The sequence below is a fragment of the Lampris incognitus genome, chromosome 3 (genome assembly GCF_029633865.1).
Source record: "Lampris incognitus isolate fLamInc1 chromosome 3, fLamInc1.hap2, whole genome shotgun sequence".
In the NCBI taxonomy this organism is placed as follows: domain Eukaryota; kingdom Metazoa; phylum Chordata; class Actinopteri; order Lampriformes; family Lampridae; genus Lampris; species Lampris incognitus.
Genome location: NC_079213.1, coordinates 117,532,739 through 117,558,399, shown reverse-complemented (window position 1 = coordinate 117,558,399; position 25,661 = coordinate 117,532,739). Strand labels below are relative to the sequence as shown.

At 45.6% G+C, this 25,661-nt stretch overlaps 1 protein-coding gene across 1 annotated transcript in view; it reads left to right on the top strand.

Annotated features, from left to right (window-relative positions):
* The first annotated feature begins 24,382 nt into the window (after positions 1-24,382).
* The window catches only part of lrrc39 (leucine rich repeat containing 39), a 58,399-nt gene continuing 57,120 nt past the window's right edge, over positions 24,383-25,661 (top strand). Inside the window, exon 1 of the mRNA XM_056276948.1 lies at positions 24,383-24,507. Coding sequence (XP_056132923.1) covers positions 24,383-24,507 — 125 coding nt within the window. The remainder of the gene's footprint in view (positions 24,508-25,661) is intronic.

The following is a 25,661-nucleotide window of genomic DNA, read 5'->3' as shown; positions in this document are numbered from 1 at the left end:
GCCCTCTTGTTCACTCTGGCATCATGCAGCTCTTCCATGGAGCGTAGGTTTCATTTTCCATGTAAGTATTTCTTTACAAACATATGCACGGCTTTGCACAATGGGACCAGACACAGCAGACTTTGCCCCGCTTTCCTCCCACAGTCCAAAGACCTGTAGGGCAGGTGAATCATCGGCCATACTAAATTGCCCCCAGGTACGAGGGTGTGTGTGCGTGTGTGTGTGTGTGTGTGTGTGGTGTGTGTGGTGTGTGTGTTGGCCCTGTGATGGTCTGGTAGCCTGTCCAGGGTGACTGCTGTGATAGGCTCCAGCATCCCCGCCACCCTGAGAGCAGGATAAGCGGTTTGGATGATGGATGGATGGATGGATGGATGGATAACAGACTTAGCTAAAATATCTTCCAAAACTTGATCAACCAACCATCAATCAACCAATCAACCAATCAATCAATCAATCAATCAATCAATCAATCAAACAAGCAATCAATCGATCGATCAATCGATCAATCTATCGATCAATCTATCGATCAATAAATTTTATTGAACATGTTAAAGAAAACATAAGCAATAAAAACAAACAAACAAACAAACAAATCATCGGCAACATATAAGTGACAAATAAGCAACTCAAATAATACTGAACATGTCCAAAAGGGGTCAGAAGACGTTGAGAACTTTTCTAGTCCCCCCCCCCCCCATACTATGATAGTAGAAAATGAAAGTTCAGTTCACAGCCATCAGCGTCCGTCATATTTATATCATTTCACTCAAACAAATCAGCCCATTGGGACAAAAAGAAAGAAAAAAGAAAGAAAAGGGAGTGGTCACTGATCCATGTCATAACCGTCCAATTTTGTTTCTGAAGACACATTTAGTCCAGATAAAGTCCAGATAAAGACCCACGTGTTTTCAGCTCATCGCTGCATTTGTTCCACTAACCACCTCCCTTGGTTGTAGCACAGTGATGGTCTGCATCTGTCCTGACTGGTGGTGTTGTGAACATACAGCTTCCTCTCAAACTGTCTTTACTTCCTCTCAGCTGGGACAACACCTGGACACTGACAGGTAATTACTGATTTATTACTCTGTACATAATCTGAATGGTTTTACAAATCAACCAAGTGTGTCCCCCCCCCCCTTTTTTTCTGCCCAATTGTACCTGGCCAATGACCCTGCTCTCTGAGCCGTCCCGGTCACTGCTCCACCCCCTCTGCTGATCCGGGCAGGGCTGCAGACTACCACATGCCTCCTCCCATACATGTGGAGTCACCAGCCACTTCTTTTCACCTGACAGTGAGGAGTTTCACCAGGGGGATGTAGCGCGTGGGATGATCACGCTATTCCCCCCAGTTCCCCCTTCCCCCTGTACAGGCGCCCCAACTGACCAGAGGAGGCGCTAGTGCAGCGAACAGGACACATACCCACATCCAGCTTCCCACCCACAGACATGCCACACGGCCAATTGTGTCTGCAGGGACGCCCGACCAAGCCGGAGGTGACACTGGGATTCAAACTGGTGATCCCCGTGTTGGTAGGCAAGGGAATAGATCGCCACGCTGCCTCGACACAGATATTTTAGCTTTAATATAATTTATGTGTTGCTTCCAACTTAATTTGTTGTCTATTAATACTCCAAGAAATTTAATTTCAGATACTTTTTCGATTTCTACGTCACTTATCATGAGTGTCTTGTCTGAGTTGATAGATCGATTCCCAAAGATCATAAATTTTATTTTCCTTAAATTCATTGAGAGTTTATTTGCATCAAACCGACTCTTCATCCTGCTCAATTTCTTTTCCACTGTATCCAGGAGTTGTTCAAAGTCGTCTCCACAGCAGAGTAAGTTTGTATCATATGCAAATAGAACGGTTTTCAGAGTTTTTGACACTATTGATACAAAGTTTAACGCTTCTCATCTACAATAAAGATACTGGCTTGGCATGATCAGCCTAACAAATGATTCAGTTTCATTACTCTATCGTTAAATCATGACTTTGACTATTCTGAAATGTTGCAACCAGTAGCTTTGTGCTCCTGTTCAACGTCTTTCTCAGTGTAAGCTTCCTTGTTCTCACGGTCCCTTCCATTATGGATAGGTCTATGAGATTAGCTAAGTACATTTCTTAGACTTCAGCTGCAGATATTGTGAAATAGGCAACAAATGACATTTAACTGGTGATTGGGTCAGACAGACAATTAATATTCCAGGAGAAAAACAGAGAAATAGAACTGACATACCCGTGGAGGCATGGAGGTGTTTAGGAGAGACGGCAGTGGAGTTTTTAACTAGATTGTTTAACACAATCTTGGAAAGTGAGAGGATGCCTGAGGAGTGGAGAAGAAGCATACTGGTACCGATTTTCAAGAACAAGGGTGATGTGCAGAACTGTAGCAACTACAGAGGTATAAAGTTGATCAGCCACAGCATGAAGATTTGAGAAAGAGTAATAGAAGCTAGGTTAAGAGGAGAGGTGACGATTAGTGAGCAGCAGTATTGTTTCATGCCATGAAAGAGCACTACAAATTCTGATTCTGATACAAATGCGATGTTTGCTTTGAGAATGTTGATGGAAAAGTATAGAGAAGGTCAAAAGGAGTTACATTGTGTATTTGTAGATTTAGAGAAAGCATAGGACAGGGTTCCAAGAGAGGAAGTGTGGTATTGTGTGAGGAAGTCGGGAGTTGCAGAGAAGTATGTAGGAGTGGTGCAGGATATGTATGAGGGCAGTGTGATAGTGGTGAGGTGTGCAGTTGGAATGACAGATGGGTTCAAGGTGGAGGTGGGATTACATCAAGGATCGGCTCTGAGCTCTTTCTTGTTTGCAATGGTGATTGACAGGTTGATGGACGAGATCAGGCAGGAGTCTCTGTGGACCATGATGTTTGCGGATGACATTGTGATCTGTAGCGAGAGTAGGGTGCAGGTTGAGGAGAGCATGGAGAGGTGGAGGTATGCACTGGAGGGAAGAGGAATGAAAGTCAGTAGGAACAAGACAGAATACCTATGTGTGAATGAGAGGGAGGACAGTGGAATGGTGAGGATGCAAGGAGTAGAGGTGAAGAAGGCTTATGAGTTTAAATACTTGGGGTCAACTGTTCAAAGTAACGTGGAGTGCAGAAGAGAGGTGAAGAAGAGAGTGCAGGCAGGGTGGAGTGGGTGGAGAAGAGTGTCAGGACTGATTTGTGACAGAAAGGTACCAGAGAGAGTTAAAGGGAAGGTTTCAAGATGGTAGGGAGACCAGTTATGTTATATGGTTTGGAGACAGTGGTGCTGATGAAAAGACAGGAGGTGGAGCTGGAGGTGGCAGAGTTGAAGATGCTAAGAGTTTCATTGGGAGTGACGAAGAAGGAAGGGTTTAGGAACGAGTATATTAGAGGGACAGCTCAAGTTGGACGGTTTGGAGACAAAGCAAGAGAGGCAAGATTGAGATGGTTTGGACATGTGTGGAGGAGAGATGCTGGGTATATTGGGAGAAGGATGCTGAATATGGAGCTGCTAGGGAAGAGGAGAAGAGGAAGGCCAAAGAGGAGGTTTATGGATGTGGTGGGGGAGGACATGCAGGTGGCTGCTGTGACAGAGGAAGATGCAGAGGACAGGAAGAAATGGAAATGGATGAGCCGCTGTTTGCAGCCGAAAATAGTAGTAGTAGTCGTCGGCGTCAGCGTCTCTTGTGTCCGAGGATCCATTCCAAGATATTAAGGTGTGTGCTTGAAACGAAGATGGCTTGACAGTCCAAGGTGAGAATAGAAGAGACGGGAACAGCATGCAGAGGGGATAGTAGGGGGTGGACCCATTCCTGCGGCTTTCTGTTCTTGGCGGATTTTGCGGCGGCGGCGCATTTCTTACGCACGCGTTCGTTTGTCAGTTTCGGCCTTGATGGAACCATCCAGGCAGGCAGCTCGCCAGTTATTTCGATTTTCCGCTACTTTTTCCCAGTTGTTAGGGTCGATGTTGAAGGTGATCAGTGTTGCCTTGATACAGTCCTTGTAGTGTGTTTTGGGAGCTCCTCTTTTTCTTTGACCTTCAGTCAGTTTGGAGTATAGGATTTGTTTTGGAAGTCTGTCACTTGGCATCCTCTGGATGTGGCCAAGCCATCGCAGCTGGTGATGTTCAATTGTCGTCTCGATGGAAAGGAGATCGGCTGTTGTGGATTTTCCTTTAACCTTTTAATGGGCTCTTGCCCCAGCAATCTCTGGGAAGAATAATCATCGGAGGGCCGGAGTGGCCCTCATGTTTTAGTGACCATTTGTTGTTATCTTTGTGTGGAAAGTTTCATACACACAGAGAAGTAGAAAACTACAGAGTTCATAAGGAGTGCATATGAAGTACATTTTGTACTCCACACGGCTCTTTCAAGAACTTGATTGTTGGCAACCTGTTCTTGCCAGGAAATTCCCAGAATACTGCTCAGTTTTTGCTGGTGGAAGCGTTCTAGTTTACAGAGTTGGTACTTGTAGAGGGTCCAGGCTTCAAAGCCATACTGGAGGGTTGAAAGAACCACTGCACAGTAAAACATGATTTTGGTTGTTGTCTTGAGAACACAATCATAGAAAACATGGTGAGAAAGTCAGCCAAAGGCAATATGGGCAGCTTTCAGTCTGTTCGTGATATCCGGTTCTAGACTGCACGTTTCTTCGAGGATGCTTCCAAGGGACTGAAAGAATTGAACTTGTTCTATAGGTTGGCCATGAATGGTGATTTGAAGCGGAACTCCTGGAGTATCCTGAGGCACAACAGCAAGCGTTTTGGCTTTCTTGATGTTCAAAGAAAAGCCAAACATTTCGTAGGCCTGAACAAAGGAGTTGGTGATCGACTGAAGACCTTCTGGAGTCATGGCAGGAGCAGCATTATCATCGGCATATTGAAGCTCGAGGATGATGTTGGTGTTTGTCTTGTTCTTACACTTCAAGTGCTGGAGATTGAACAGGCTGCCATCGAAGCGGTAATGGATGTTGACTTTACCGTCGAGTGACCGATCTGTCTTCTGCAAGAGAGCAGCCAGGTACATGGAAAATAACATGGGGGCTAGAACACAGCCTTGCTTTACTCCACAATCCATGGGGAAAGGCTCGGAAAGGGTTCCACGGAAATGGACACAGCCTTTCATGTCATCATGGAGGGCGCGTATCACCTGGATGAAGTGGTCAGGGCATCCAAATTTGGATCGCACGTCCCACAAAATGGCTCTTGGAAGAGAATCAAACGCTTTCTCGAGGTCGAAAAAGATGAAAAACATTGTTCTTCATCTTTTTTAACCTTTCAGTAGTAGTAGTAGTCATAGAGAAAGAGACCTGTTGACAGTGATTTTCTGAGACTACACAGGCAGTCTAATGCAGGAGTCTTAAACTACTGGCCCGTGGGCAACATGAGGCCCACGAGGGAGTTTTGGTGTGGCCCGTTTTGTGTCGTTTTAGATTTATTAAGAGATCTGGACCGCATATCCATTTTGCATACTACTTCAGTGTTTTCAGTCAAAAAAAAAAGTTTTTGGATTAACATTTCTGTGTTTCTAGTACCAAGTACTTGTAACCCCCTTGTTCTGGCTATACTTTGTAGAAACCACACCAGTCTTCTTAATTTAGGGTAGCTGCTGCAAACCCATCTATTTCTGGCGCAACTCAACTGCAGAGGGGATGTGGCGATATCTAGTGGTTAACATCATGATATATCTAGGATTGATTGGTCTTGCACAACACCCTTACCTGTGACATCACTCACTCAATGCGGAACTGAATGTTATGTTGATGCACAGAGGCAGTTGCACTTAGTTAGCTCCGGGACTGAAGTTTATTTGTATGTTTGATTGTGTTAATAAACACCATTATCCCAAAACAAACATCTCGCTCATCATGACAAGCTTGCTTACGTAAACTGTTGTCACTGCTTGCAGATGTTTCGTAAAAATGTCACTTTTAAAAGCCAAAAGAAAAGTTGACCAGGAGCATTGACAGTTCCAAGAGAAATGGATATGCTGCTACGTCTTCACAGAATTGAATGCGTCTGTGATCTGTCTGATTAGCAAGGAAAAAGTCACCGTCCTGAAGGATTTCAATCTGAAGCGACATTATACCACGACATTATACCACTAAACATGCAGAGGATGATGACCGGGTCAAAGGCGAGGAGAAAGAGAGAGAAAGACAGCACACTTTCAAAAAAAGTCTGTCCTGTCAGCAGAACTGTTTTCACAAAGCCAAACAAGACTGATTCAGCTGTCGAAGCTAGCTATGTGGTAAGCTAGCTATGTGGTCAGCGAGGCAACAGTGAAGGCTGGCAAGCCATTTATGGAGGGACAGCTTCTGAGAGACTGCATGCTGCAGGTAGTGAATATTGTTTGCTCGGAGAAGAATCTGTATTTAGAAACATCAGTCTCAGCCTAAATACAACGACAGAACGGATCAGCGAGTTGTCAGGTGACATTACAGACAGATGTGCACTAAAGCAAACGATTTCACGCACTATTCTTTGGCGCTCGATGAAAGCACAGATGTAAAGGACAATGCTCAGCTCACTATATTTGTAAGGGGTATCAGTGATTGTTTTGAGTTAACAGAAGAACTGCTAACTTTATATCCAATGCAGGGAAAGTCTACAGCCACAGATATATTTCAAGTGCTGTGCAATGCAATTGAGGGTGCTGGTCTACCCTGGAATAAATTGGCTGGAATCACCAGTGATGATGCCCATCAATGAAAGGAAGACAAAATAGCTTGTAGTACTGATTCAAAGAAAGCTGGAGGAAGAGAATGTAGATCCTGCAATTGCATTGCACTGCATGATTCACCAGCAGGCAGTCTGCAGCAGATGCTAGAAATTTGATAGTGTTTAGACTGTTGTGGTGAAATGCATCAATTACATCAGATCAAGAGGTTTACAACCTCGTCATTCTGTGTGTTTCTGGAGGAAATATGCAACATATGGAGATGTGCTGTACTTCACAGAAGTGTGCTGGTTGAGCAGGGGCAGTGTCCTGAGAAGGTTGAGAACGTTTGAAGTGAGGGAGGTGGTCAGAGAATTCATGAAAGAAGGCAGGCTATATGTTCCTTTTTTTCTCTCTTATTCTATAGAAAACCTTGAAAATACAACACACATATACCAAACAAATAGGTAAATAAAACATTTTACAAACCCATCGAAGTCTACCGTATCAAAGATTACAACACAGGTCGACGGAACAGAAAATAGTGAGGTAACCTGTAGGCCTTGGCATGGCTTCCAGCCAACAGACCCCCCCCCACCAAATCAAAGAAACCAAACAAAAAATACACATAAACCACACACAGTATACCGTTTAACTAAAATCTAACATTACCCTCCCTCCTTCCCCGATCACAACAAAAGTGCTTCCCTCCACAAATTCACCAACAAACTCTTCTTCTCTAACATAACCATACAACATATTAACATCTCTTGCATTATACTCCTAAAAATATTCCACACCTCAGCTTTCCTCTTTTCATAATTGGCCATATTCCTCCTTAGCTTGACAACAAACCTTGCATGGTTTAAAACACAATTTAATACATTAACAGTACATCCGTTCACTTTACCAGTCACCCCAAACAACCACAGTTCTCTCCATTCCATTCTGTGAACAGACCACCTCTCCAACATCTACTTATTAATTCTTTTATTGTCAACATGTATCCTCCAGTTCACAACATTCAACACACTCATGCCTAAATGTTTCCACTCCCACACCACACACATCACATTCTTTCTTCACATTCAAATCAAACGTTCTGATTATTAAATTACTGAATACCCAAAGGAGTTGAATCAAGTGCAACTGGACTTGGTATATATCCGTGAGGACGTTTCGCCTCTCATCCAAGACGCTTCCTCAGTTCGTGCCTTTCTGACTAGACCAAGCTAGTGTGACTGGCTGGTGATGAAACTCAGAATTTATCCTCTTTGGAGTCGTTATCAGAGCTATAGATGTCCATGGCTCTTTGTGTTCCGATGTTTACCAACGCCCGTCGCTAACAGAGCCATAGATATGCGTGGCTCTCCTGTGCTCCGATGTCCAGCCGCGCCCGTCGCCATCGGAACTATTGATTTGCATTTGTTTAGCAGCGACGGTTAGAGCCACTCATATCTATGGCTGTGTTAGCGACAGGCGTTGATAAACATCGGGACACAAAGAGCCATGGACATCTATAGGTCTGATAACGACTCCTAGAGGAGAAATGCTGAGGCTCATCAGCAGCCAGTCAGACTAGCTTGGTCTAGTCAGAAAGGCACGAACTGAGGAAGCCTCTTGGAGGAGAGGCGAAACGTCTTCACGGATATATACCAACTCCAGGTGCACTTGATTCAACTCCTTTGGATAACCATGACCTGGATGAATGAGAACATTCACAGACATTACTGAATTCCCTATTATGTCTTGCCAACCCCAATTCCAGTGAAGTTGGGACGTTGTGTAAAACGTGAATAAAAACAGAACACAATGATTTGCAAATCCTTTTCGACCTATATTCAATTGAATACACTACAGAGACAAGATATTTAATGTTCAAACTGATAAACTTTATTGTTTTTTGCAAATATTCACCCATTTTGAATTTGATGCCTGCAACACGTTCCAAAGAAGCTGGGACAGGGGCAACAAAGACTTGGAAAGTTGAGGAATGCTCAAAAAACACCTGCTTGGAACATTCCACAGGTGAACAGGTTAATTGGAAACAGGTGAGTGTCATGATTGGGTATAAAAGGAGCATCCCTGAAAGGCTCAGTCGTTCACAAGCAAGGATGGGGCGAGGTTCACCACTTTGTGAACAACTGCGTGAGCAAATAGTCCGACAGTTTAAGAACAACGTTTCTCAACGTACAACTGCAAGGAATTTAGGGATTTCATCACCTACAGCCCATAATATCATCACAAGATTCAGAGAATCCGGAGAAATCTCTGCACGTAAGCGGAAAGGCCGAAAACCAACATTGAATGCCCGTGACCTTCGACCCCTCAGGCGGCACTGCATTAAAAACCGACATCCTTCTGTAAAGGATATTAACACGTGGGCTCTGGAACACTTGGGGAAACCATCGTCAGTTAACACAGTTCGTCGCTACATCTACAAGTGCAAGTTAAAACTCTCCCATGCAAAGCCAAAGCCAGATATCAACACCACCCAGAAACGCTGCCGGCTTCTCTGGCCCGAGCTCATCTGAGATGGACTGACGCAAAGTGGACAAGTGTGCTGTGGTCTGACGAGTTCACATTTCACATTGTTTTTGGAAATCATGGACATCGTGTCCTCCGGGTACAGAGGAAAAGGACCATCCAGTTTGTTATCAGCACAAAGTTCAAAAGCCAGCATCTGTGATGGTATGGGGGGGTGTTAGTGCCCATGGCATCATGGGTAACTTGCACATCTGGGAAGGCACCATTAATGCTGAAAGGTACATACAGGTTTTGGAGCAACATATGCTGCCATCCAAGCGACATCTTTTGCAGGGACGTCCCTATTTATTTCAACAAGACAATGCCAAGCCACAATCTGCAGGTGTTCCAACAGCGGGGCTTCGTAGTAAAAGAGTGCGGGTACTGGACTGGCCTGCCTGCAGTCCAGACCTGTCTCCCATTGAACATGTGTGGTGCATTATGAAGCGCACAATACGACAATGGAGACCCCGGACTGTTGAGCAACTGAAGTCGCACATCAAGCAAGAATGGGAAAGAATTCCACCTACAAAGCTTCAACAAGTAGTGTCCTCAGTTCCCAAATGCTTATTGAGTGTTGTTAAAAGGAAAGGTGGTGTAACACAGTGGTGAACATGCCCCTGTCCCAGCTTCTTTGGAATGTGTTGCAGGCATCAAATTCAAAATGAGTAAATATTTGCAAAAAAACAATAAAGTTTAGCAGTTTGAACATTAAATAACTTGTCTTTGTAGTGTATTCAATTGAATATAGGTAGAAAAGGATTTGCAAATCATTGTATTCTGTTTTTATTTACATTTTACACAACGTCCCAACTTCATTGGAATTTGGGTTTGTAATAAAAAAATCAAAATTCTCACATTCAACACTGCTCCACTTCACTCTCAGATTCCTTGATATGTCCATCTCATTCATAACCCTCTACCACACTTTCTCCGCAGCCGGGCTACATGTTCCTGAGATGGATGATCCCAAATGGCTCATGGATTTATCTTTCTTAGTTGATATAACACAGGCACTTATCACTTTTAATTTGAAACTGCAGGGACCAGACCAACTTGTCACTGTAGCATTTGATAGTGTGAAAGCCTTTTCTGTGAAACTCAGATTATGGAAAACACAGCTCACAGAGAAAAGATTTGTCCACTCCCCAACATGCCAGTGAGGATGGTGCCAGAGTCAAGGCTGATGAGTATGTGACTGCCATTGACAATCAGCAGCAAGAGTTTGAGCATCAGTTTTCTGATTTTAAGACTAACAGCACCACTTTCCAGTTATTTGCCAGCAGCCATACCAACATGTACCCTGGCTCTGCCGAATGATGGAAGCGAAGCAGGTATGGTTTTGGCTAGTACTTGGATGGGAGACCTCCTGAGAAAACTGAGTTGCTGCTGGAAGTGGTGTTGGTGGGCCAGTAGGAGGCAGTCTTCCCTCTAGTCCTAATAAAAACAACAACTATATCAAGCCCCAGTGCATTGAGGGGGACACTGTGCTGTAGGAGATGCCGTCCCCCAGATGAGACATTAAACAGGTCCTGACTCACTGTGGTCATTAAAGACCCCATGGCACTTATCACAAACAGTATGGGGTCCCTGGTGTCCTGGCGGAATTCCCAAACTGGCTCTCTCCATCTGGCCACCTAATCATCCCCTATGTAATTGGCTCAATGATTCCTCCCTCTGCACCTCAAGCTGATGTGTGGTGAGTGTTCTGGTGCAAAATGGCTGTCGTGAATAACCCAGGTGGTGCTACACATTGGTGGTGGTTGAAGTGAGTTACCCCCTTCAACGTGAAGCATTTTGGGTGTCTAGAAAAGAGCTATATAAATGTCCACCCATCCATTTTCCGAACTGCTTATCCTGTCCTCAGGGTCACTGGAGCCTATCTCAGCAGTCATTGGGTGGCAGGCAGTGAGAAACCCTGGACAGGCCGCCAGACTGTCAACACAGGGCTGACACACACACACACACACACACACACACACACACACACACACACACACACACACACACACAAATTCATACCTAGGGACAATTTAGTACAGACGATTCACCTGACCTACATGTCTTTGGACTGTGGGAGGAAACCGGAGCTCCCGGAGGAAACCCACACAGACATGCAGAGAACATTCAAACTCCACACAGAATGACCCAGGACGACCCCCAAGGTTGGACTACCCCGGGGCTCGAACCCAGGACCTTCTTACTGTGAGGCAACTGCGCTAACTACTGTGGCTATATAAATGTAATGATTATTATCATTATTTGCAGACCCCTTCTCCTTTGATGTGCATTTTAACTTCTGGAGTGATTCTGAATTGCGGGTGCATCCAGAATAGAGTAAGTATCATCTTTCTTGCTTAACAAGTTGCTATTAGCCTTATTCAAGTTGCTTGAGTATTAGTCCTTTTCTCTATAGATCTGCTGCTGGTTCCTAGTGGGAACTAGTGGGATCTTATTCTAGCTGTAGCTGTCTTATTTTAGCTGTAGCTGTTTTTTACCTAGTGTGTCCTTTGATATTTCTCCTTGCCTAGCTGTTTTGACTTGGTTATCTTTTTAGCTTATAAATATATTCCTTGGTAACTTGCCGTTTGCAGCTTTAATAGTTTTGTGTGAGGTTTGATAGAGTTTAACATAAGTGACCAGTTTCTGGGCAATAGGCCTACTTTCATTTTAGCTCTTTGGCCAATTGGGTGTTAAGTGGCCAGGGTGTGACCTGCACTCCTGGCAGACAATTAGCAATCAGTGTTCTTTAAATCACTGCTGCTACTTGGAAGCATCGCGTCAGGCAAACAGGTCTAGGCTGAACGAAGGCTAGAGAGAACAAAGGCAAGCGTGACTTTTTGTCAAGCAAGGACTACTCTTTTTAGATCCGGTCAGTCATCTGTATTTTGTGTACCTAGTATAGACCATGTGTTTCCTTCGCATTCCTGTCCTTTCCTCTTCCCGGGTCTGGAATAAACATTGGGTCACTCCTAGATGCTGTGACCCTACCAATCTCATCTATCCCACTCTCTCTACTCACGTTGAACAAGTGGTGACGGGAGGGCTCTGGAATTGCCAGTCTGCGGTGCCGAAAGCTGAGTTTATCTCAGGCTATGCATCCTTGCTCTCCCTGAACTTTCTTGCTCTAACTGAGACCTGGATCATTCCAGAAAACACTACCACACCCGCAACTCTGTCTGATGTGTACTCTTTTACTCACACTCCTAGAGCTGGGAGGCGGGGTGGTGGTACTGGCCTGCTAATCTCCCCGAAATGGAAATACTCTCTTGTTTCCATTCCACATTTTTCTCTACCCTCTTTTGAATTTCATGCTGTTACTGTCTCTTATCCAGTCAAACTCCCCATCGTGGTTGTGTACCACCCACTAGGCCCCCTTGGTGAGATTCTGGAGGAGCTTGACACACTTGTCTCACACTTCCCTCTTGATGACTTTGCACTTATCCTTTTCGGTGACTTCAACATCCACACTGACAAGCTAGATCCTCTTCTGTCTTTTCTCTCCTCCTTTGACCTTCACCTCTTACCCTCTCCTCCCACCCACAAGGCCGGCAACCAGCTGGACCTCATCTTTACCAGACACTGTCCTATTTCCAATCTCTCTGTTACTCCCCTCCAGCTGTCTGACCACTATTTCATGTGCTGCTCTCTCTCCCTCTCTTCTCCCCCCTCAGCCCTTTCCCCTACCCACATGGTTTCCACCCGTAGACACCTCCGCTCTCTCTCTGCCACTGATCTTTCTTCCTCTGTTACCTCTATCCTCCCTACACCTGAATCTTTCTCTCTCCTACCCCCTGACATTGCTACTGATCTTCTTCTCTCTACCCTCTCCTCTTCTCTGGACAATCTCTGTCCCCTCACATCAAGGCCTACACGCCCAACTCCACCTGCCCCTTGGCTGTCCGACTCAATACATACTGACAGACGGAGCCTAAGAGTGGCAGAGTGCAAATGGAGAAAAGGCAAACTCCCAGAGGACCTTCTCAACTTCCAATCTCTTCTTTCCCCTTTCTCCTCCTCCCTTTCTGCTGCTAAGGCTGCCTTCTATTGCTCTAAAATCCTATCTTCTGCCTCTAATCCTAAGAAACTCTCTGAAACCTTCTCTACACTTCTTCAACCCCCACCTCCTCCTCCTACTTCCTCCCTTCTCTCTGATGACTTCTCTAACTTCTTTGACAAGAAGGTGAACGACATCAGATCCTTCTTTTCTCACCACCCGGTTAGCGCTCCTTGCACTAGCCCACCCTCTGCACCCTGCCTCATCTCTCCATGCCCCACCCTATCCCACATCGCTCTCCTCTCCCTCGACGAGGTCCTCAACCTCATCACATCCAGCTGCCCCACCTCATGCTCCCTTGACCCGGTCAACTCCCCTTCTCTTCAGTCTATAGCACCTGAACTCCTTCCCTTTCTAACCCACTTCATCAACACCTCCCTCCAGGCAGGATGCTTTCCATCTGCCTTCAAGACTGCTAGAGTCCCCCCCCTTCTCAAGAAACCATCACTTAACCCCTCTGACATCAAAAACTACAGACCGGTTTCCTCTCTATCCTTTCCTATCCAAAACTCTCGAACATGCTGTCTTTAACCAACTTTCTTTGTACCTCCACCAGAACAACCTCCTGGACCCCAACCAGTCTGGGTTCAAGGTGGGTCACTCAACAGAGACAGCCCTCCTTGCAGTGACAGAATCGCTGCACTCTGCGAGAGCAAACTCTCTCCTCTGTCCTGATACTCCTGGACCTGTCAGCTACGTTCGACACAGTGAACCACCAGATCCTCCTCTCTACCCTCGAGGGGCTGGGTATCACAAGCCCTGCACCCTCAATGTCTGCGTCCTACCTGATGGGTCGCTCCTACCAGGTGACATGGAGGGGCTCTGTGTCGGAGCCTCGCAGACTGACCACAGGCGTTCCACACGGTTCGGTTCTGGGTCCTGTCCCGTTCTCCCTGTACACGACATCCCTGGGTTCTGTTATTCGCTCACATGACTTCTCTTATCGTTGTCTGACACACAAGTAGAGACACGCATTGCTGTGTGCTTGACTGACATCTCGGAGTGGATGGTGACAAACCACCTGAAGCTCAATCTGGACAAGACAGAGCTGATGTTCCCCCCGGGGAAAGGTTGCCCGTACCGAGACCTGACCATCACCATTGACAAAACCGTGGTTGTGCCAACTCGGACTGCGAGGAATCTGGGTGTGATCCTGGACGACCAACTGTCGTTTGCTGCAAACATTGCATCGGTTGCTCGCTCCTGCGGATTTGTCCTCTATAACATCAGGAGGATTCTCCCATTCCTCACTGACGAGATGGCACAGGTGCTCATCCAGGTTCTGGAAATCTCCCGGTTGGACTATGGCAACTCCCTCCTTGCTGGCACCCCGGCGTCGGCCATCAGATCTCCGGAGCTTGTTCAGACAGCTGCAGCTCATCTGGTGTTAAACCACCCTAAGTTCTCCCACACAACTCCCCTTCTCATGTCCCTACACTGGCTCCCAGTAGCTGCTCACATTCAGTTTAAGACTCTGGTGCTAGCCTACAGGGCAGTGAAAGGAACAGCTCCTTCCTATCTCCAGGCCATGGTCCAGCCCTACACCCCCGCCCAACCACTTCGCTCAGCTGCCTCGGGATGCCTGTTTGCTCTGTCACTCAGAGGCCCCTGCTTCCAATCGATCCGGTCATGGCTCTTTTCTGTCCTGGCCTCACAGTGGTGGAATGAACTCCCCACTGATGTCAGGACAGCGGAGTCGCTGCCCATCTTTTGGCACAGGTTGAAATCTCAACTCTTCAAGAACTACTACCCTGTTACTTGTTCTTAGCACTTATTGTATTCACTCATTTAAAAAAAAAATCTGTTTGTTGAGCTTTTACTTTAGCACTGGTTTTGCTCTTAGATGCTTGTTTGGAGAGAAGATGCACTTATGACCCCTGATGACTAGTAGTTCTCCTGATTTCCCATGTTAAATGCAGTTATTGTAAGTCGTTTTGGATAAAAGTGTGGGCTAAATGACTGTAATGTAATGTAATGTAGACAGTGCTCCAAGCACATTTTACATGGAGCTCACAGACCTGCAGTGCAACACTGAGCTCAAGGCAAAATTCAGAGAGGCACAAGGAATGTAGGAGATGCTTGGACAGTTTCTCAGAGAGTTATCCAAAGGAGTTGAATCAAGTGCAACTGGACTTGGTATATATCCGTGAGGACGTTTCGCCTCTCATCCAAGACGCTTCCTCAGTTCGTGCCTTTCTGACTAGACCAAGCTAGTGTGACTGGCTGGTGATGAAACTCAGAATTTATCCTCTTTGGAGTCGTTATCAGAGCTATATATGTCCATGGCTTTTTGTGTTCCGATGTTTACCAACGCCCGTCGCTAACAGAGCCATAGATATGAGTGGCTCCTTTGTGTACCGATGTTTGGCTGCACCCGTCGTTATCGGAGCTATTGATTTGCATTTGATTAGCAGCGACGGTCGTTGTGGGTGTTAGTTTCGACTTCATTATTCAATGGTCATGAGAGTCATTGGAGCCGTTAGTGACCGACTGTTGTTCTTGGAGGCTAGGCTTCTTGAGTCTCCTAGGTAGAGATGAAAGGGCGGCATTGTAAGTGGGAGATAGGTGGTGTCGCAGACCTCCTCCTCTGTTGAGGGATGGTTTTTCCAGTGTCGCATACATGGCTTCCTTCACCCCTCTTTCAAACCATCTATCTTCTCTGTCCAAAATGTGTACGTTGCTGTCCTCAAAGGAGTGTGTCTTCTCCTTTAGGTGTAGATAGACTGCTGAGTCTTGTCCTGAGGAGTTTGGCCTTCTGTGTTGGGCCATCCGTTTGTGTAGTGGTTGTTTGTTTTCTCCTATGTATAGGTCAGTGCAATCCTCATTGCATTGTACAGCATACACCAGATTGCTTTTCCGGGCGTGTGGTACACGGTCTTTGGGATGAACCAGTCTTTGTCGGAGTGGGTTGCTGGGTTTGAAGTATACTGGGATGCGGTGTTTGTTGAAAATTCTCCTGAGTTTCTCGGAGACCCCAGAAACATACGGGATGACTGTGCTCTTCCTTCTGTTCCTTTTCTCCTCGTCGCTCACCTGGTTGGTCTTTTTGGAACATGTTGCAGTTTTCACAAAGGTCCAACTGGGGTAGCTGCAGGTTTTTAAAGCTCCCCTCAGGTGTTTGTGTTCTTCTCGTTGGGCCTGAGTGCTGCTGGGCACATTGTCAGCTCTGTGTTGCAGAGTTCTGATGATGCTCAGTTTGTGTTCCAGAGGGTGGTGTGAGTCGAAAAATAGATATTGGTCTGTGTGTGTAGGTTTCCTGTAAACCCCAATGTGGAGGCTCCTGTCTTACCCAATGAGGACGTCACTGTCCAAGAAGGGGGGAGTCTCATCACCAGCTAGTCAGACTAGCTTGGTCCAGTCAGAAAGGCACGAACTGAGGAAGCCTCTTGGAGGAGAGACGAAACGTCTTCACGGATATATACCAAGTCCAGCTGCACTTGATTCAACTCCTTTGGATGTCCAAGAAGGGCAGACTGTTGTCCTTTACATCTACCCGTGGGAGTTTAATGTTCTTGTCCACTGAGTTGATGTGTTTGGTAAACGCCTGCACCTCTTGTGTTTGGATTTTGACCATGTGTTGTCCACATATCTGAACCAGTGGCTCGGAGGTGTTCCTCTGAAGGAGGTTTCTCAGAGAGCTTCCCAAAACATTCCCACAGTTGTCCAAACTGTTCAGGCAGGTCAAGTGTCTTTTCAGCAGCACTTATCTGTGTGAGAAACTGTCCTAAACTATGATTTAATAAATCAAAGCACAGGTCCAGACTGACCAATGAATATCTCCAGGCTGTCCTCAAGGTGTCCACTACCCAGTCCCTGAAAGCAAATGTGCTTCACCCATGTCAGTAGAAGAAGTGCCAGGTTTTTGGCAAGAATTAGGCTAAATATGTAGGCCTAGGCCAGGCTACACTATGTACATAGTTACCTATTCATGTGAAAACTCTGAAAAATGTGTCTTTAAGCATGATGAATAATTCAGGTAATAAAATCGAACAAGGCTGAATCAGTTCATCTGGATATTGGCTTGTATCCAGCTGAACCGATTCAGACTTCTTTGATCTGAAAAAAAAAACCATAAAAAAACGTGAAATAATAATGAAAAAATATGTGAAGGTTATATATTCAAACAGTTTTTCCTTCATCCCTACTGCACCGGCCCTCTTCCATAAGATCACCTGTCAAGTGGCCCCCATGTCATTTGAGTTTGAGACCCCTGGTCTAATGTATTACAAACTACATCGCACTATATGGGAACACTGTTGTACAGTAATGTTGATTGTCATGGCCACATCGGCATCACGTTTCAGTCTTTCCTCCGACATGTACGTGTTTGCCACTGCACTAGTTTTCATCCTACAGAAACTGCAGAGTGTCTACAACCATGGTAAAGATGACTGCTAGCATTATGGAACCTTTCTCCATAGTCCCAATAAATTCATTAATGGAGAAAAGTTACCGATTTCAATTTTAATCATTTGTTACTACTACTACTGTCGGCTCCTCCCATTAGGGGTCGCCACAGCGGATCATCTGTTTACATTTCTTCCTGTCCTCTGCATCTTCCTCTGTCACACCAGCTACCTGCATGTCTTCCCTCACCACATCCATAAACCTCCTCTTTGGCTTTCCTCTTCTCCTCTTCCCTGGCAGCTCCATATTCAGCATCCTTCTCCCAATGTACCCAGCATCTCTCCTCCACACATGTCCAAACCATCTCAATCTTGCCTCTCTTGCTTTGTCTCCAAACCGTCCAACCTGAGCAGTCCCTCTAATATAATCGTTCCTAATCCTGTCCTTCTTCATCACTCCCAGTAAAAAGCTTAGCATCTTCAACCCTGCCACCTCCAGCTCCGCCTCCTGTCTTTTCGTCAGTGCCACTGTCTCCCAACCACATAACATAGCTGGTCTCCCTACCATCTTGTAAACCTTCCCTTTAACTCTTGCTGGTACCGTTCTGTCACAAATCACCCTGACACTCTTCTCCACCCACTCCACCCTCTCTTCTTCACCTTTCTCCTGCACTCCCTGTTACTTTGGGCAGTTGACCCCAAGTATTTAAACTCATATGCCTTCCTCACCTCCACTCCCTGCATCCTCACCATTCCACTCTCCTCCCTCTCATTCACGCATAGGTATTCTGTCTTGCTCCTACTGACTTTCATTCCTCTTCTCTCTAGTGCATACCTCCACCTCTCCAGGCTCTCCTCAACCTGCACCCTACTCTTGCTACAGATCACAATGTCATCTGCGAACATCATCGTCCACAGAGACTCCTGCCTGATTTTGTCCATCAACCTGTCCATCACCATGGCAAAGAAGGAATTCAATTCAATTTATTGTCATTAAAAACAATGTGCAAGCACATGTTAAAAATGAAATGAGGTCTCAGGCTCCACCAAACAGTACAAGACAGACACAGGCGAACACAGCAAACACAATATAAGATATACACACATGAAGACCAAAAGCTAAAACTAAGTTAAAAAAGAGCTGGAGTACAAAATATTTAAAAATATCTACAGACATTCAGTGGGTGGCCAGGTTCAGGTGGGCAACAGTTTGTGGAAAGAAGCTGTTTTTGAGCCTGGTAGTGCGGGCTCTGAGGCTCCTGTAGCGCCTCCCAGAGCGCAGGGGGGAGAACAGTCCATGTTTGGGGTGGGTGGGATCTCTGCTGATGCTCAGACCCCTTCGAAGGCAGCGTTAGTGATAAATGTCTTTTATGGCTGGGGGCTGGGTACCGGTGATATGCTGGGCCGCCTTGACGACCCGCTGCAGAGCTTTCTGGTCTACTGAGGTGCAGTTGCCGTACCACACTGAGATGCAGATGGTCAGGATGCTCTCTATGGTGCAGTGGTAGAATTTGGTGAGAATTTTCGGGGTTATACGTGCACTCCTCAGCCTCCTCAGTAAATGCAGGCATTGTTGGGCCTTTTTCACAAGGGCCTGGGTGTTTGATGTCCAGGAAAGTTCCTCGCTGATGTGGACTCCAAGGTATTTAAAGCTGGAAACACGCTCCACTTCCACCCCATTGATGTGTATGGGGGAGTGGCTGCAGCTTCTAGACCTCCTGAAGTCCACAATCAGCTCCTTCGTCTTCTGCACATTGAGAACAAGATTGTTGGTAGTACACTATGATGTGAGGTGCTGGATCTCATCCCAGTCGGCCATCTCGTCATTGTTGGTGATACGGCCAATGACTGTGGTGTCATCTGCAAACTTAACTATAACATTTGAAGGGTGAGTTGGCAGGCTGTCGTGGGTACAGAGGGAGAAAAGGAGGGGGCTCAGAACACAGCCTTGAGGGGCACCTGTGCTGAGGGTCAGGGTGGAGGAGGTGTGGTCACCTAACCTCAAAGACTGAGGTCTGTTGGTCAGGAAGTCCAGGGTTCAGTTACAGAGGGAGGGGTTGAGGCCAAGGGAGAGGAGTTTGGTGGTTAGTTTGGCGGGGATGATAGTGTTGAAGGCAGAGCTGTAATCTATAAACAGCATCCGGATGTATGTGTTGTTAAGTTCAAGGTGGGTCAGAGCAAAGTGTAGGGCAGTGGCAATGGCATCCTCAGTAGACCTTTTGGGACGGGAGGCAAACTTATGTGGGTCGAATGTGGGGGGGAAATGTTTTTGATGTGATTCAGAACCAGTCTCTCAAAGCACTTCATGGCAATGGGGGTGAGTGCTATGGGTCGGTGGTCATTCAGACATGTGGATGTTGGTTTCTTGGGGACAGGAATGATAGAGGTGGTCTTAAAGCATGTTGGGACTATGGATTGGGACAGTGAGAGGTTAAATATAGTTGTGAAGACCTCAGCCAGCTGGTCAGTACATTCCTGGAGGACCCGACCCGGTATGCCGTCTGGTCCGGCAGCCTTCCGTGTGTTCACTCTGCGCAGTGATTCTCTGACCTCTGCGACTGATAGAGTGAGCACCTGGTTTTCTGGGTGGCTGGGGATTTTTGTGGCTGGGTCAGTATTTTCCTTGTCGAAGCGGGCATAGAAATGATTTAGCTTGTCTGGCAGGGAGGCATCATGGACAGTGGGACCGCAATTGGAGCTTTTGTAGTCTGTGATAGACTGAATGCCTTGCCACATTTGCCAGGGATCGGAGTTATTGTGAAAGTGGTCCTCTATTCGTAGGGCATATTTATGTTTGTCTGTTCTGATGCCCTTTTTGAGGTTGGATCTGGCTGCGCTGTAGGCCTCACAGTTACCTGACTCGAACGCTGCATCCGGACTTTCAGCAGCTGCCGGACCTCACTGGTCATCCAGGGTTTCTGGTTTGGAAAGGCGCAGATTGATTTTTTTGTTGGGACACTCTCAGTGCAAAAGTTAATGTAGGCTAGTATGGCAGATGTCTGTTCATTAATGTCTGTATGGGAGCCATGGGTAGCTGAATGTGCAAAAATACTCCAGTCTGTGTTGTCAAAACAGTCCTGGAGTTCAGAGACTGCTCCTTCTGGCCAGACAGTGACTGTCTTTACTGCTGGCTTGACCCGTTTTATTAGGGGTTTGTAGGCTGGGACCAGGAACAGGCAGAGGTGGTCAGAATGCCCCAGGAGGGGGCAGGGAGTAGCTTTGTATGAGTCCTTAATGTTTGTGTAGAGATGGTCCAGGGTGTTTTGTCCCCTAGTGGGGCAGGAGACATGCTGATGAAATTTGGGCAATACAGCCCTGAGGTTAGCCTGATTAAAATCACCACCTATGATAAAGGCATTTTCCGGGTGTTTGGTCTGTTGTCTGCTGATGGCACATTGTAGCTGCTTAAGTGCTACCTTAGCATTAGCATGTGGGGGGATGTATACAGTGGCGATAGTAATGGCTGTTATCTCCCTGGGCAGGTAAAAAAAAAAAAGAAAGAAAGAAAGGGCTCAGAGCCAATCCTTGATGTAATCCCACCTCCACCGTGAACTCATCTGTCATTCCAACTACACACCTCATCATCGTCACACTTCCCTCATGCATATCCTGATCCACTCCTACATACTTCTCTGCAACTCCCGACATCCTCATACAATACCACACCTCCTCTCTTGGCACCCTGTCGTATGCTTTCTCTAAATCTACAAAGACACAATGTAACTCCTTCTGACCTTCTCTATACTTCTCCATCAACATTCTCAAAGCAAACATCACATCTGTGGTGCTCTTTCATGGCATGAAACCATACTGCTGCTGCTGATCATCACCTCTCCTCTTAACCTAGCTTCTATTACTCTTTCCCATATCTTCATGCTGTGGCTGATCAGCTTTATACCTCTGTAGTTGTTACAGTTCTGCACATCGCCCTTGTTCTTGAAAATCGGTACTAGTATGCTTCTTCTCCACTCCTCAGGCCTCCTCTCACTTCCCAAGATTGTGTTGAACAATGTAGTTAAAACTCCACTGCCATCTCTCCTAAACATCTCCATGTCTCCACAGGTATGTCATCAGGACCAACTGCCTTTCCACTCTTCATCCTCTTCATAGCTGCCCTCACTTCCTCCTTGCTAATCCACTGAATTTCCAGAGTCACTATCCCCACATCATCCAACCTTCTCTCTCTCTCATTTTCTTCATTCATCAGCCCCTCAAAGTACTCCTTCCACCTTCTCAACACACTCTCCTCACTTGTCAGCACATTTCCATCTCTATCCTTGATCGCCCTAACTTGCTGCACATCCTTTGCAGCTCAGTCCCTCTGTCTAGCCAATCGGTACAAGTCCTTTTTTCCTTCCTTAGTGTCTAACCTGTCACACAACTCACCATATCAATCAATCAATCAGATTTTATTTGTATAGCACTTTTCATACAAACAAATGTAACACAAAGTGCTTCACACAATAAAACAATTAAATCAATAAAATCTCCCCCCTCACTAAAAATAAATAAATAAAAGTATAGGCAAGTTTTATAAAAGTACAGAGAAGTTTAAAACTGAGTTAGTAAAATAAATAAAAGTGCCATAAACACTGATTAATTAAAAGTAACAACAGAGCAGAATATATACAAATAGCAAAATATATAAAACACACGCACACATACACACACTATGACTTTAGCTGTGGGCTGTTTTGAAAAGTAAGGTTTTGAACCTGCTTTTAAATGTGTCCAGTGTGGGGGTCTCTCTCAGGTCCTCAGGCAGGGTGTCCAGTGTGGGGGCCTCTCTCAGGTCCTCAGGCAGGGCGTTCCATCTACTTGGTGCGTAAAGAGAAAATGCAGCTTCCCCTGCTCTAGACCTGCACGAGGGATGGTTAAAAGACCACTGCCATTGGACCTGAGAGGTCTTGCTGGTTTATAAGGAATTAACATGTCTTTTATATAGTGTGGTGCAAGGCCATTTAGCGCTTTGTATACAAGTAAAAGAATTTTAAAATCAATTCAAGTTTTAACAGGGAGCATATGCAGAGATCTAAGAACAGGTGTAATGTGCTCATACTTTTTAGTTCTGGTCAGAACACGTGCTGCCACATTTTGAATTAATTGTAGTTGGTGCACAACTGATTTTGGGAGGCCGGTGAATAGTCCATTGCAGTAGTCTAGTCTACTTGTTATAAATGCATGGATTAATTTCTCACAGTCTGATATTGATAGAAAGCCCCTTAGTTTTGAATATGCCTTTGCATATGGTATATTCAAAAGGGAAAAGGCATATGCCATATGCCTTTTCCTTTGCCACCTATCTCTTCGTGTTATGCTGCGTCTAATTGTACTCCCGTCTACTTTCTTCATCTCTCTGACTATCCCACTTCTTCTTTGCCAACCTCTTCCTCTGTATAATTTCTGTACTTCTTCATTCCACCGCCAAGTCTCCTTGTCTTCCTTCCTCTGTCCTGATGACACACCAAGTACCTTCCTAGCTGTCTCCCTCACTATTTCTGCAGTGGTTGTCCAGCCATCTGGCAACTCTTCACTAACACCCAGTGCCTGTCTTAACTCCTCCCTGAACTTCACACAACAGTCTTCCATCTTCAACTTCCACCATTTGATCCTTGGCTCTGCCTTCACTCGCTTCCTCTTCTTGGTCTCCAAGTCATCCTACAGACCACCATCCGATGCTGCCTAGTTACGTTCTCTCTTGTCACCACCTTGCAGTCTCCAATCCCTTTTAGATCGTGCCTTCTACACAAGATAAAGTCCACCTGTGTGCACTTTCCTCCACTCTTATATGTCACCCTGTGTTCCTCCCTCTTCTTGAAATATGTATTCGCCACAACCATTTCCATCCTTTTCACAAAATCCACCACCATCTGTCCTTCCACATTTCTCTCCTTGACTCCATACCTTCCCATCACCTCCTCATCACCTCTGTTCCCTTCACCAACATGCCCATTGAAGTCCGCTCCAGTCATCACTCTCTCCTCCTTTGGTACCCTCTCCACCAAATCGTCCAACTCACTCCAGAATTCTTATTTCTCTTCCATCTCACACCCAACTTGCGGGGCATATGCACTGATAACATTCAGCAATACACCTCCGATTTCCAGCTTCATACTCATCACTCTGTCTGACACTCTCTTCACCTCCAGCACACTTTTGACATACTCTTCCTTCAAAATGACCTCTACCCCATTTCTCCTCCCATTCACACCATGATAGAAGAGTTTGAACCCACCTCCGATACTCCTGGCCTTACTCCCCTTCCACCTGGTCTCTTGCACACACAGTATACCTACCTTTCTTCTCTCCATCATATCAGCCAGCTCTCTCCCTCTACCAGTCATAGTGCCAACATTCAAAATTCCGACTCTCTCCTCCGAACTCCTATCCTTCCTCTTCTTTCGCTGCCTCTGGACATGCCTTCCCCCTCTCCTTCTCTTTCGCCCAACAGTAGCATAGTTTCCACCGGCAAAGATTTTACGCTGGACGCCCTTCCTGACGCAACCCTCCCCATTTATCCGGGTTGGGGCCAGCACTAAGAATGTACTGGCTTGTGCATCCTCAGTGGCTGGGTTACCTTTAATCAATTGTTAACAGACTCTTTTTTGCTGTAGGTGCGACTTTTAATGCAATATTTTTGCAATAAGGAAATCTTTTCCTTATCTACCACCCAGCTGACAGAAACCATTTGGTGATATTTGAAGAGTTTTAGAAAAAATCATGACAGCTGGATGTAAATATAGGATCTGTGGTCTGCTTTGACATTGTTTTGATACTGCTTTTTGTTGTGTTTCTTATTGTCCATAGTCACGATGACTACTATGGTGGTATGTTTTGGGTCTGTCAGCTCCATCAAGGCCCTCTGGGAAACCAGGATCAAGAAAAGTAAAGAGGATTTGCATAGACAGACTCACCAGGAGAAAGGTACCATATGTAGGTAAGTGCCTTTAGTTGTGGCCTTGGTTGTAATGAACAGATCGAGATAGGCAGGTAAAGGAGGAATGTTAGCTTGAGAGTCATCTGTGTGAATGGGTGGAGTGATGTTTCTGTCACAGTAAGGCACATTCAAAACCTGGCCTGAGCTTTCCAATTTTTTTATTTTTTTATTTTTGTACTTCAGTCTCCATTTGATGGACTTCATTTCTTCCCCGTCTCCAGCTCTGAAAGCCAGAAAAATATGTTCAGGTCATCACATTGATCACCCTGTAGGACATTTGGCCTGTCTCTGTGATGGGAGGCTCAGAATTAGGATTGTTCAGGTCATCACACTAATCACCCTGTAGGACATTTGGCCTGTCTCTGTGATGGGAGGCTCGGAATTAGGATTGCCTGCTCATGAGCATGACGCTGCAATCACAGCTCTGAAGACTGAGCCCAGGTTGTGATGAAAGTGGAGTGTATTCCATAATGTTGCTGATGGAGAATGGAATCATTAGCTGTGTTCTCTTTTTTTAGAATTGGACATTGACTGATTAATTAAAAGAACAAATGACTAAATATAGCCGCAAGTGTTAATTTGTGGTTTCAAGCCTTTCCATGCTCACTGCAGACTGACTGTTTGACACATCCGAACACCATTACAAACATGTGGCATCTAGTATCTAAAGAATGTCCATGTCCATTTTGGTAGCATTTGAATGAAGACTTGTGACGATAGAGATGTTAATTGATTTTGCATATTTTGACAAATACAGAGTGGTGGACTTCTGAACTGATTATAGGTTGCAGTGAGGCATATTTTTGTCACACGTAAGTGGACGTGCTGAATGTTTTCAGCTCTCTAGGGCATACAGGTGATTTTTTTTATTTTTGAAGTTTGCAGTGTGAAATGTCTAGAAATTCAGACTTGTTCTAATAAGTCACGCCCACTTTAATTTATCATTACCACATTTTAGCATTGACTGAGTCAAGACCCTGGAACGTGCGAAAAAAATTTTGTATGAATGCCTGCAGCCCTGACATAAACGTTTGGCATTTGAGGTGCCCTTTAAGGGTGAGATGTGCTCAATGAAAAATCCTTAACATACACTTTAGGGACAAAAGTATTGGGACACCTGGCCATTACACCTACAGGAGCTTTTATCCATCTAT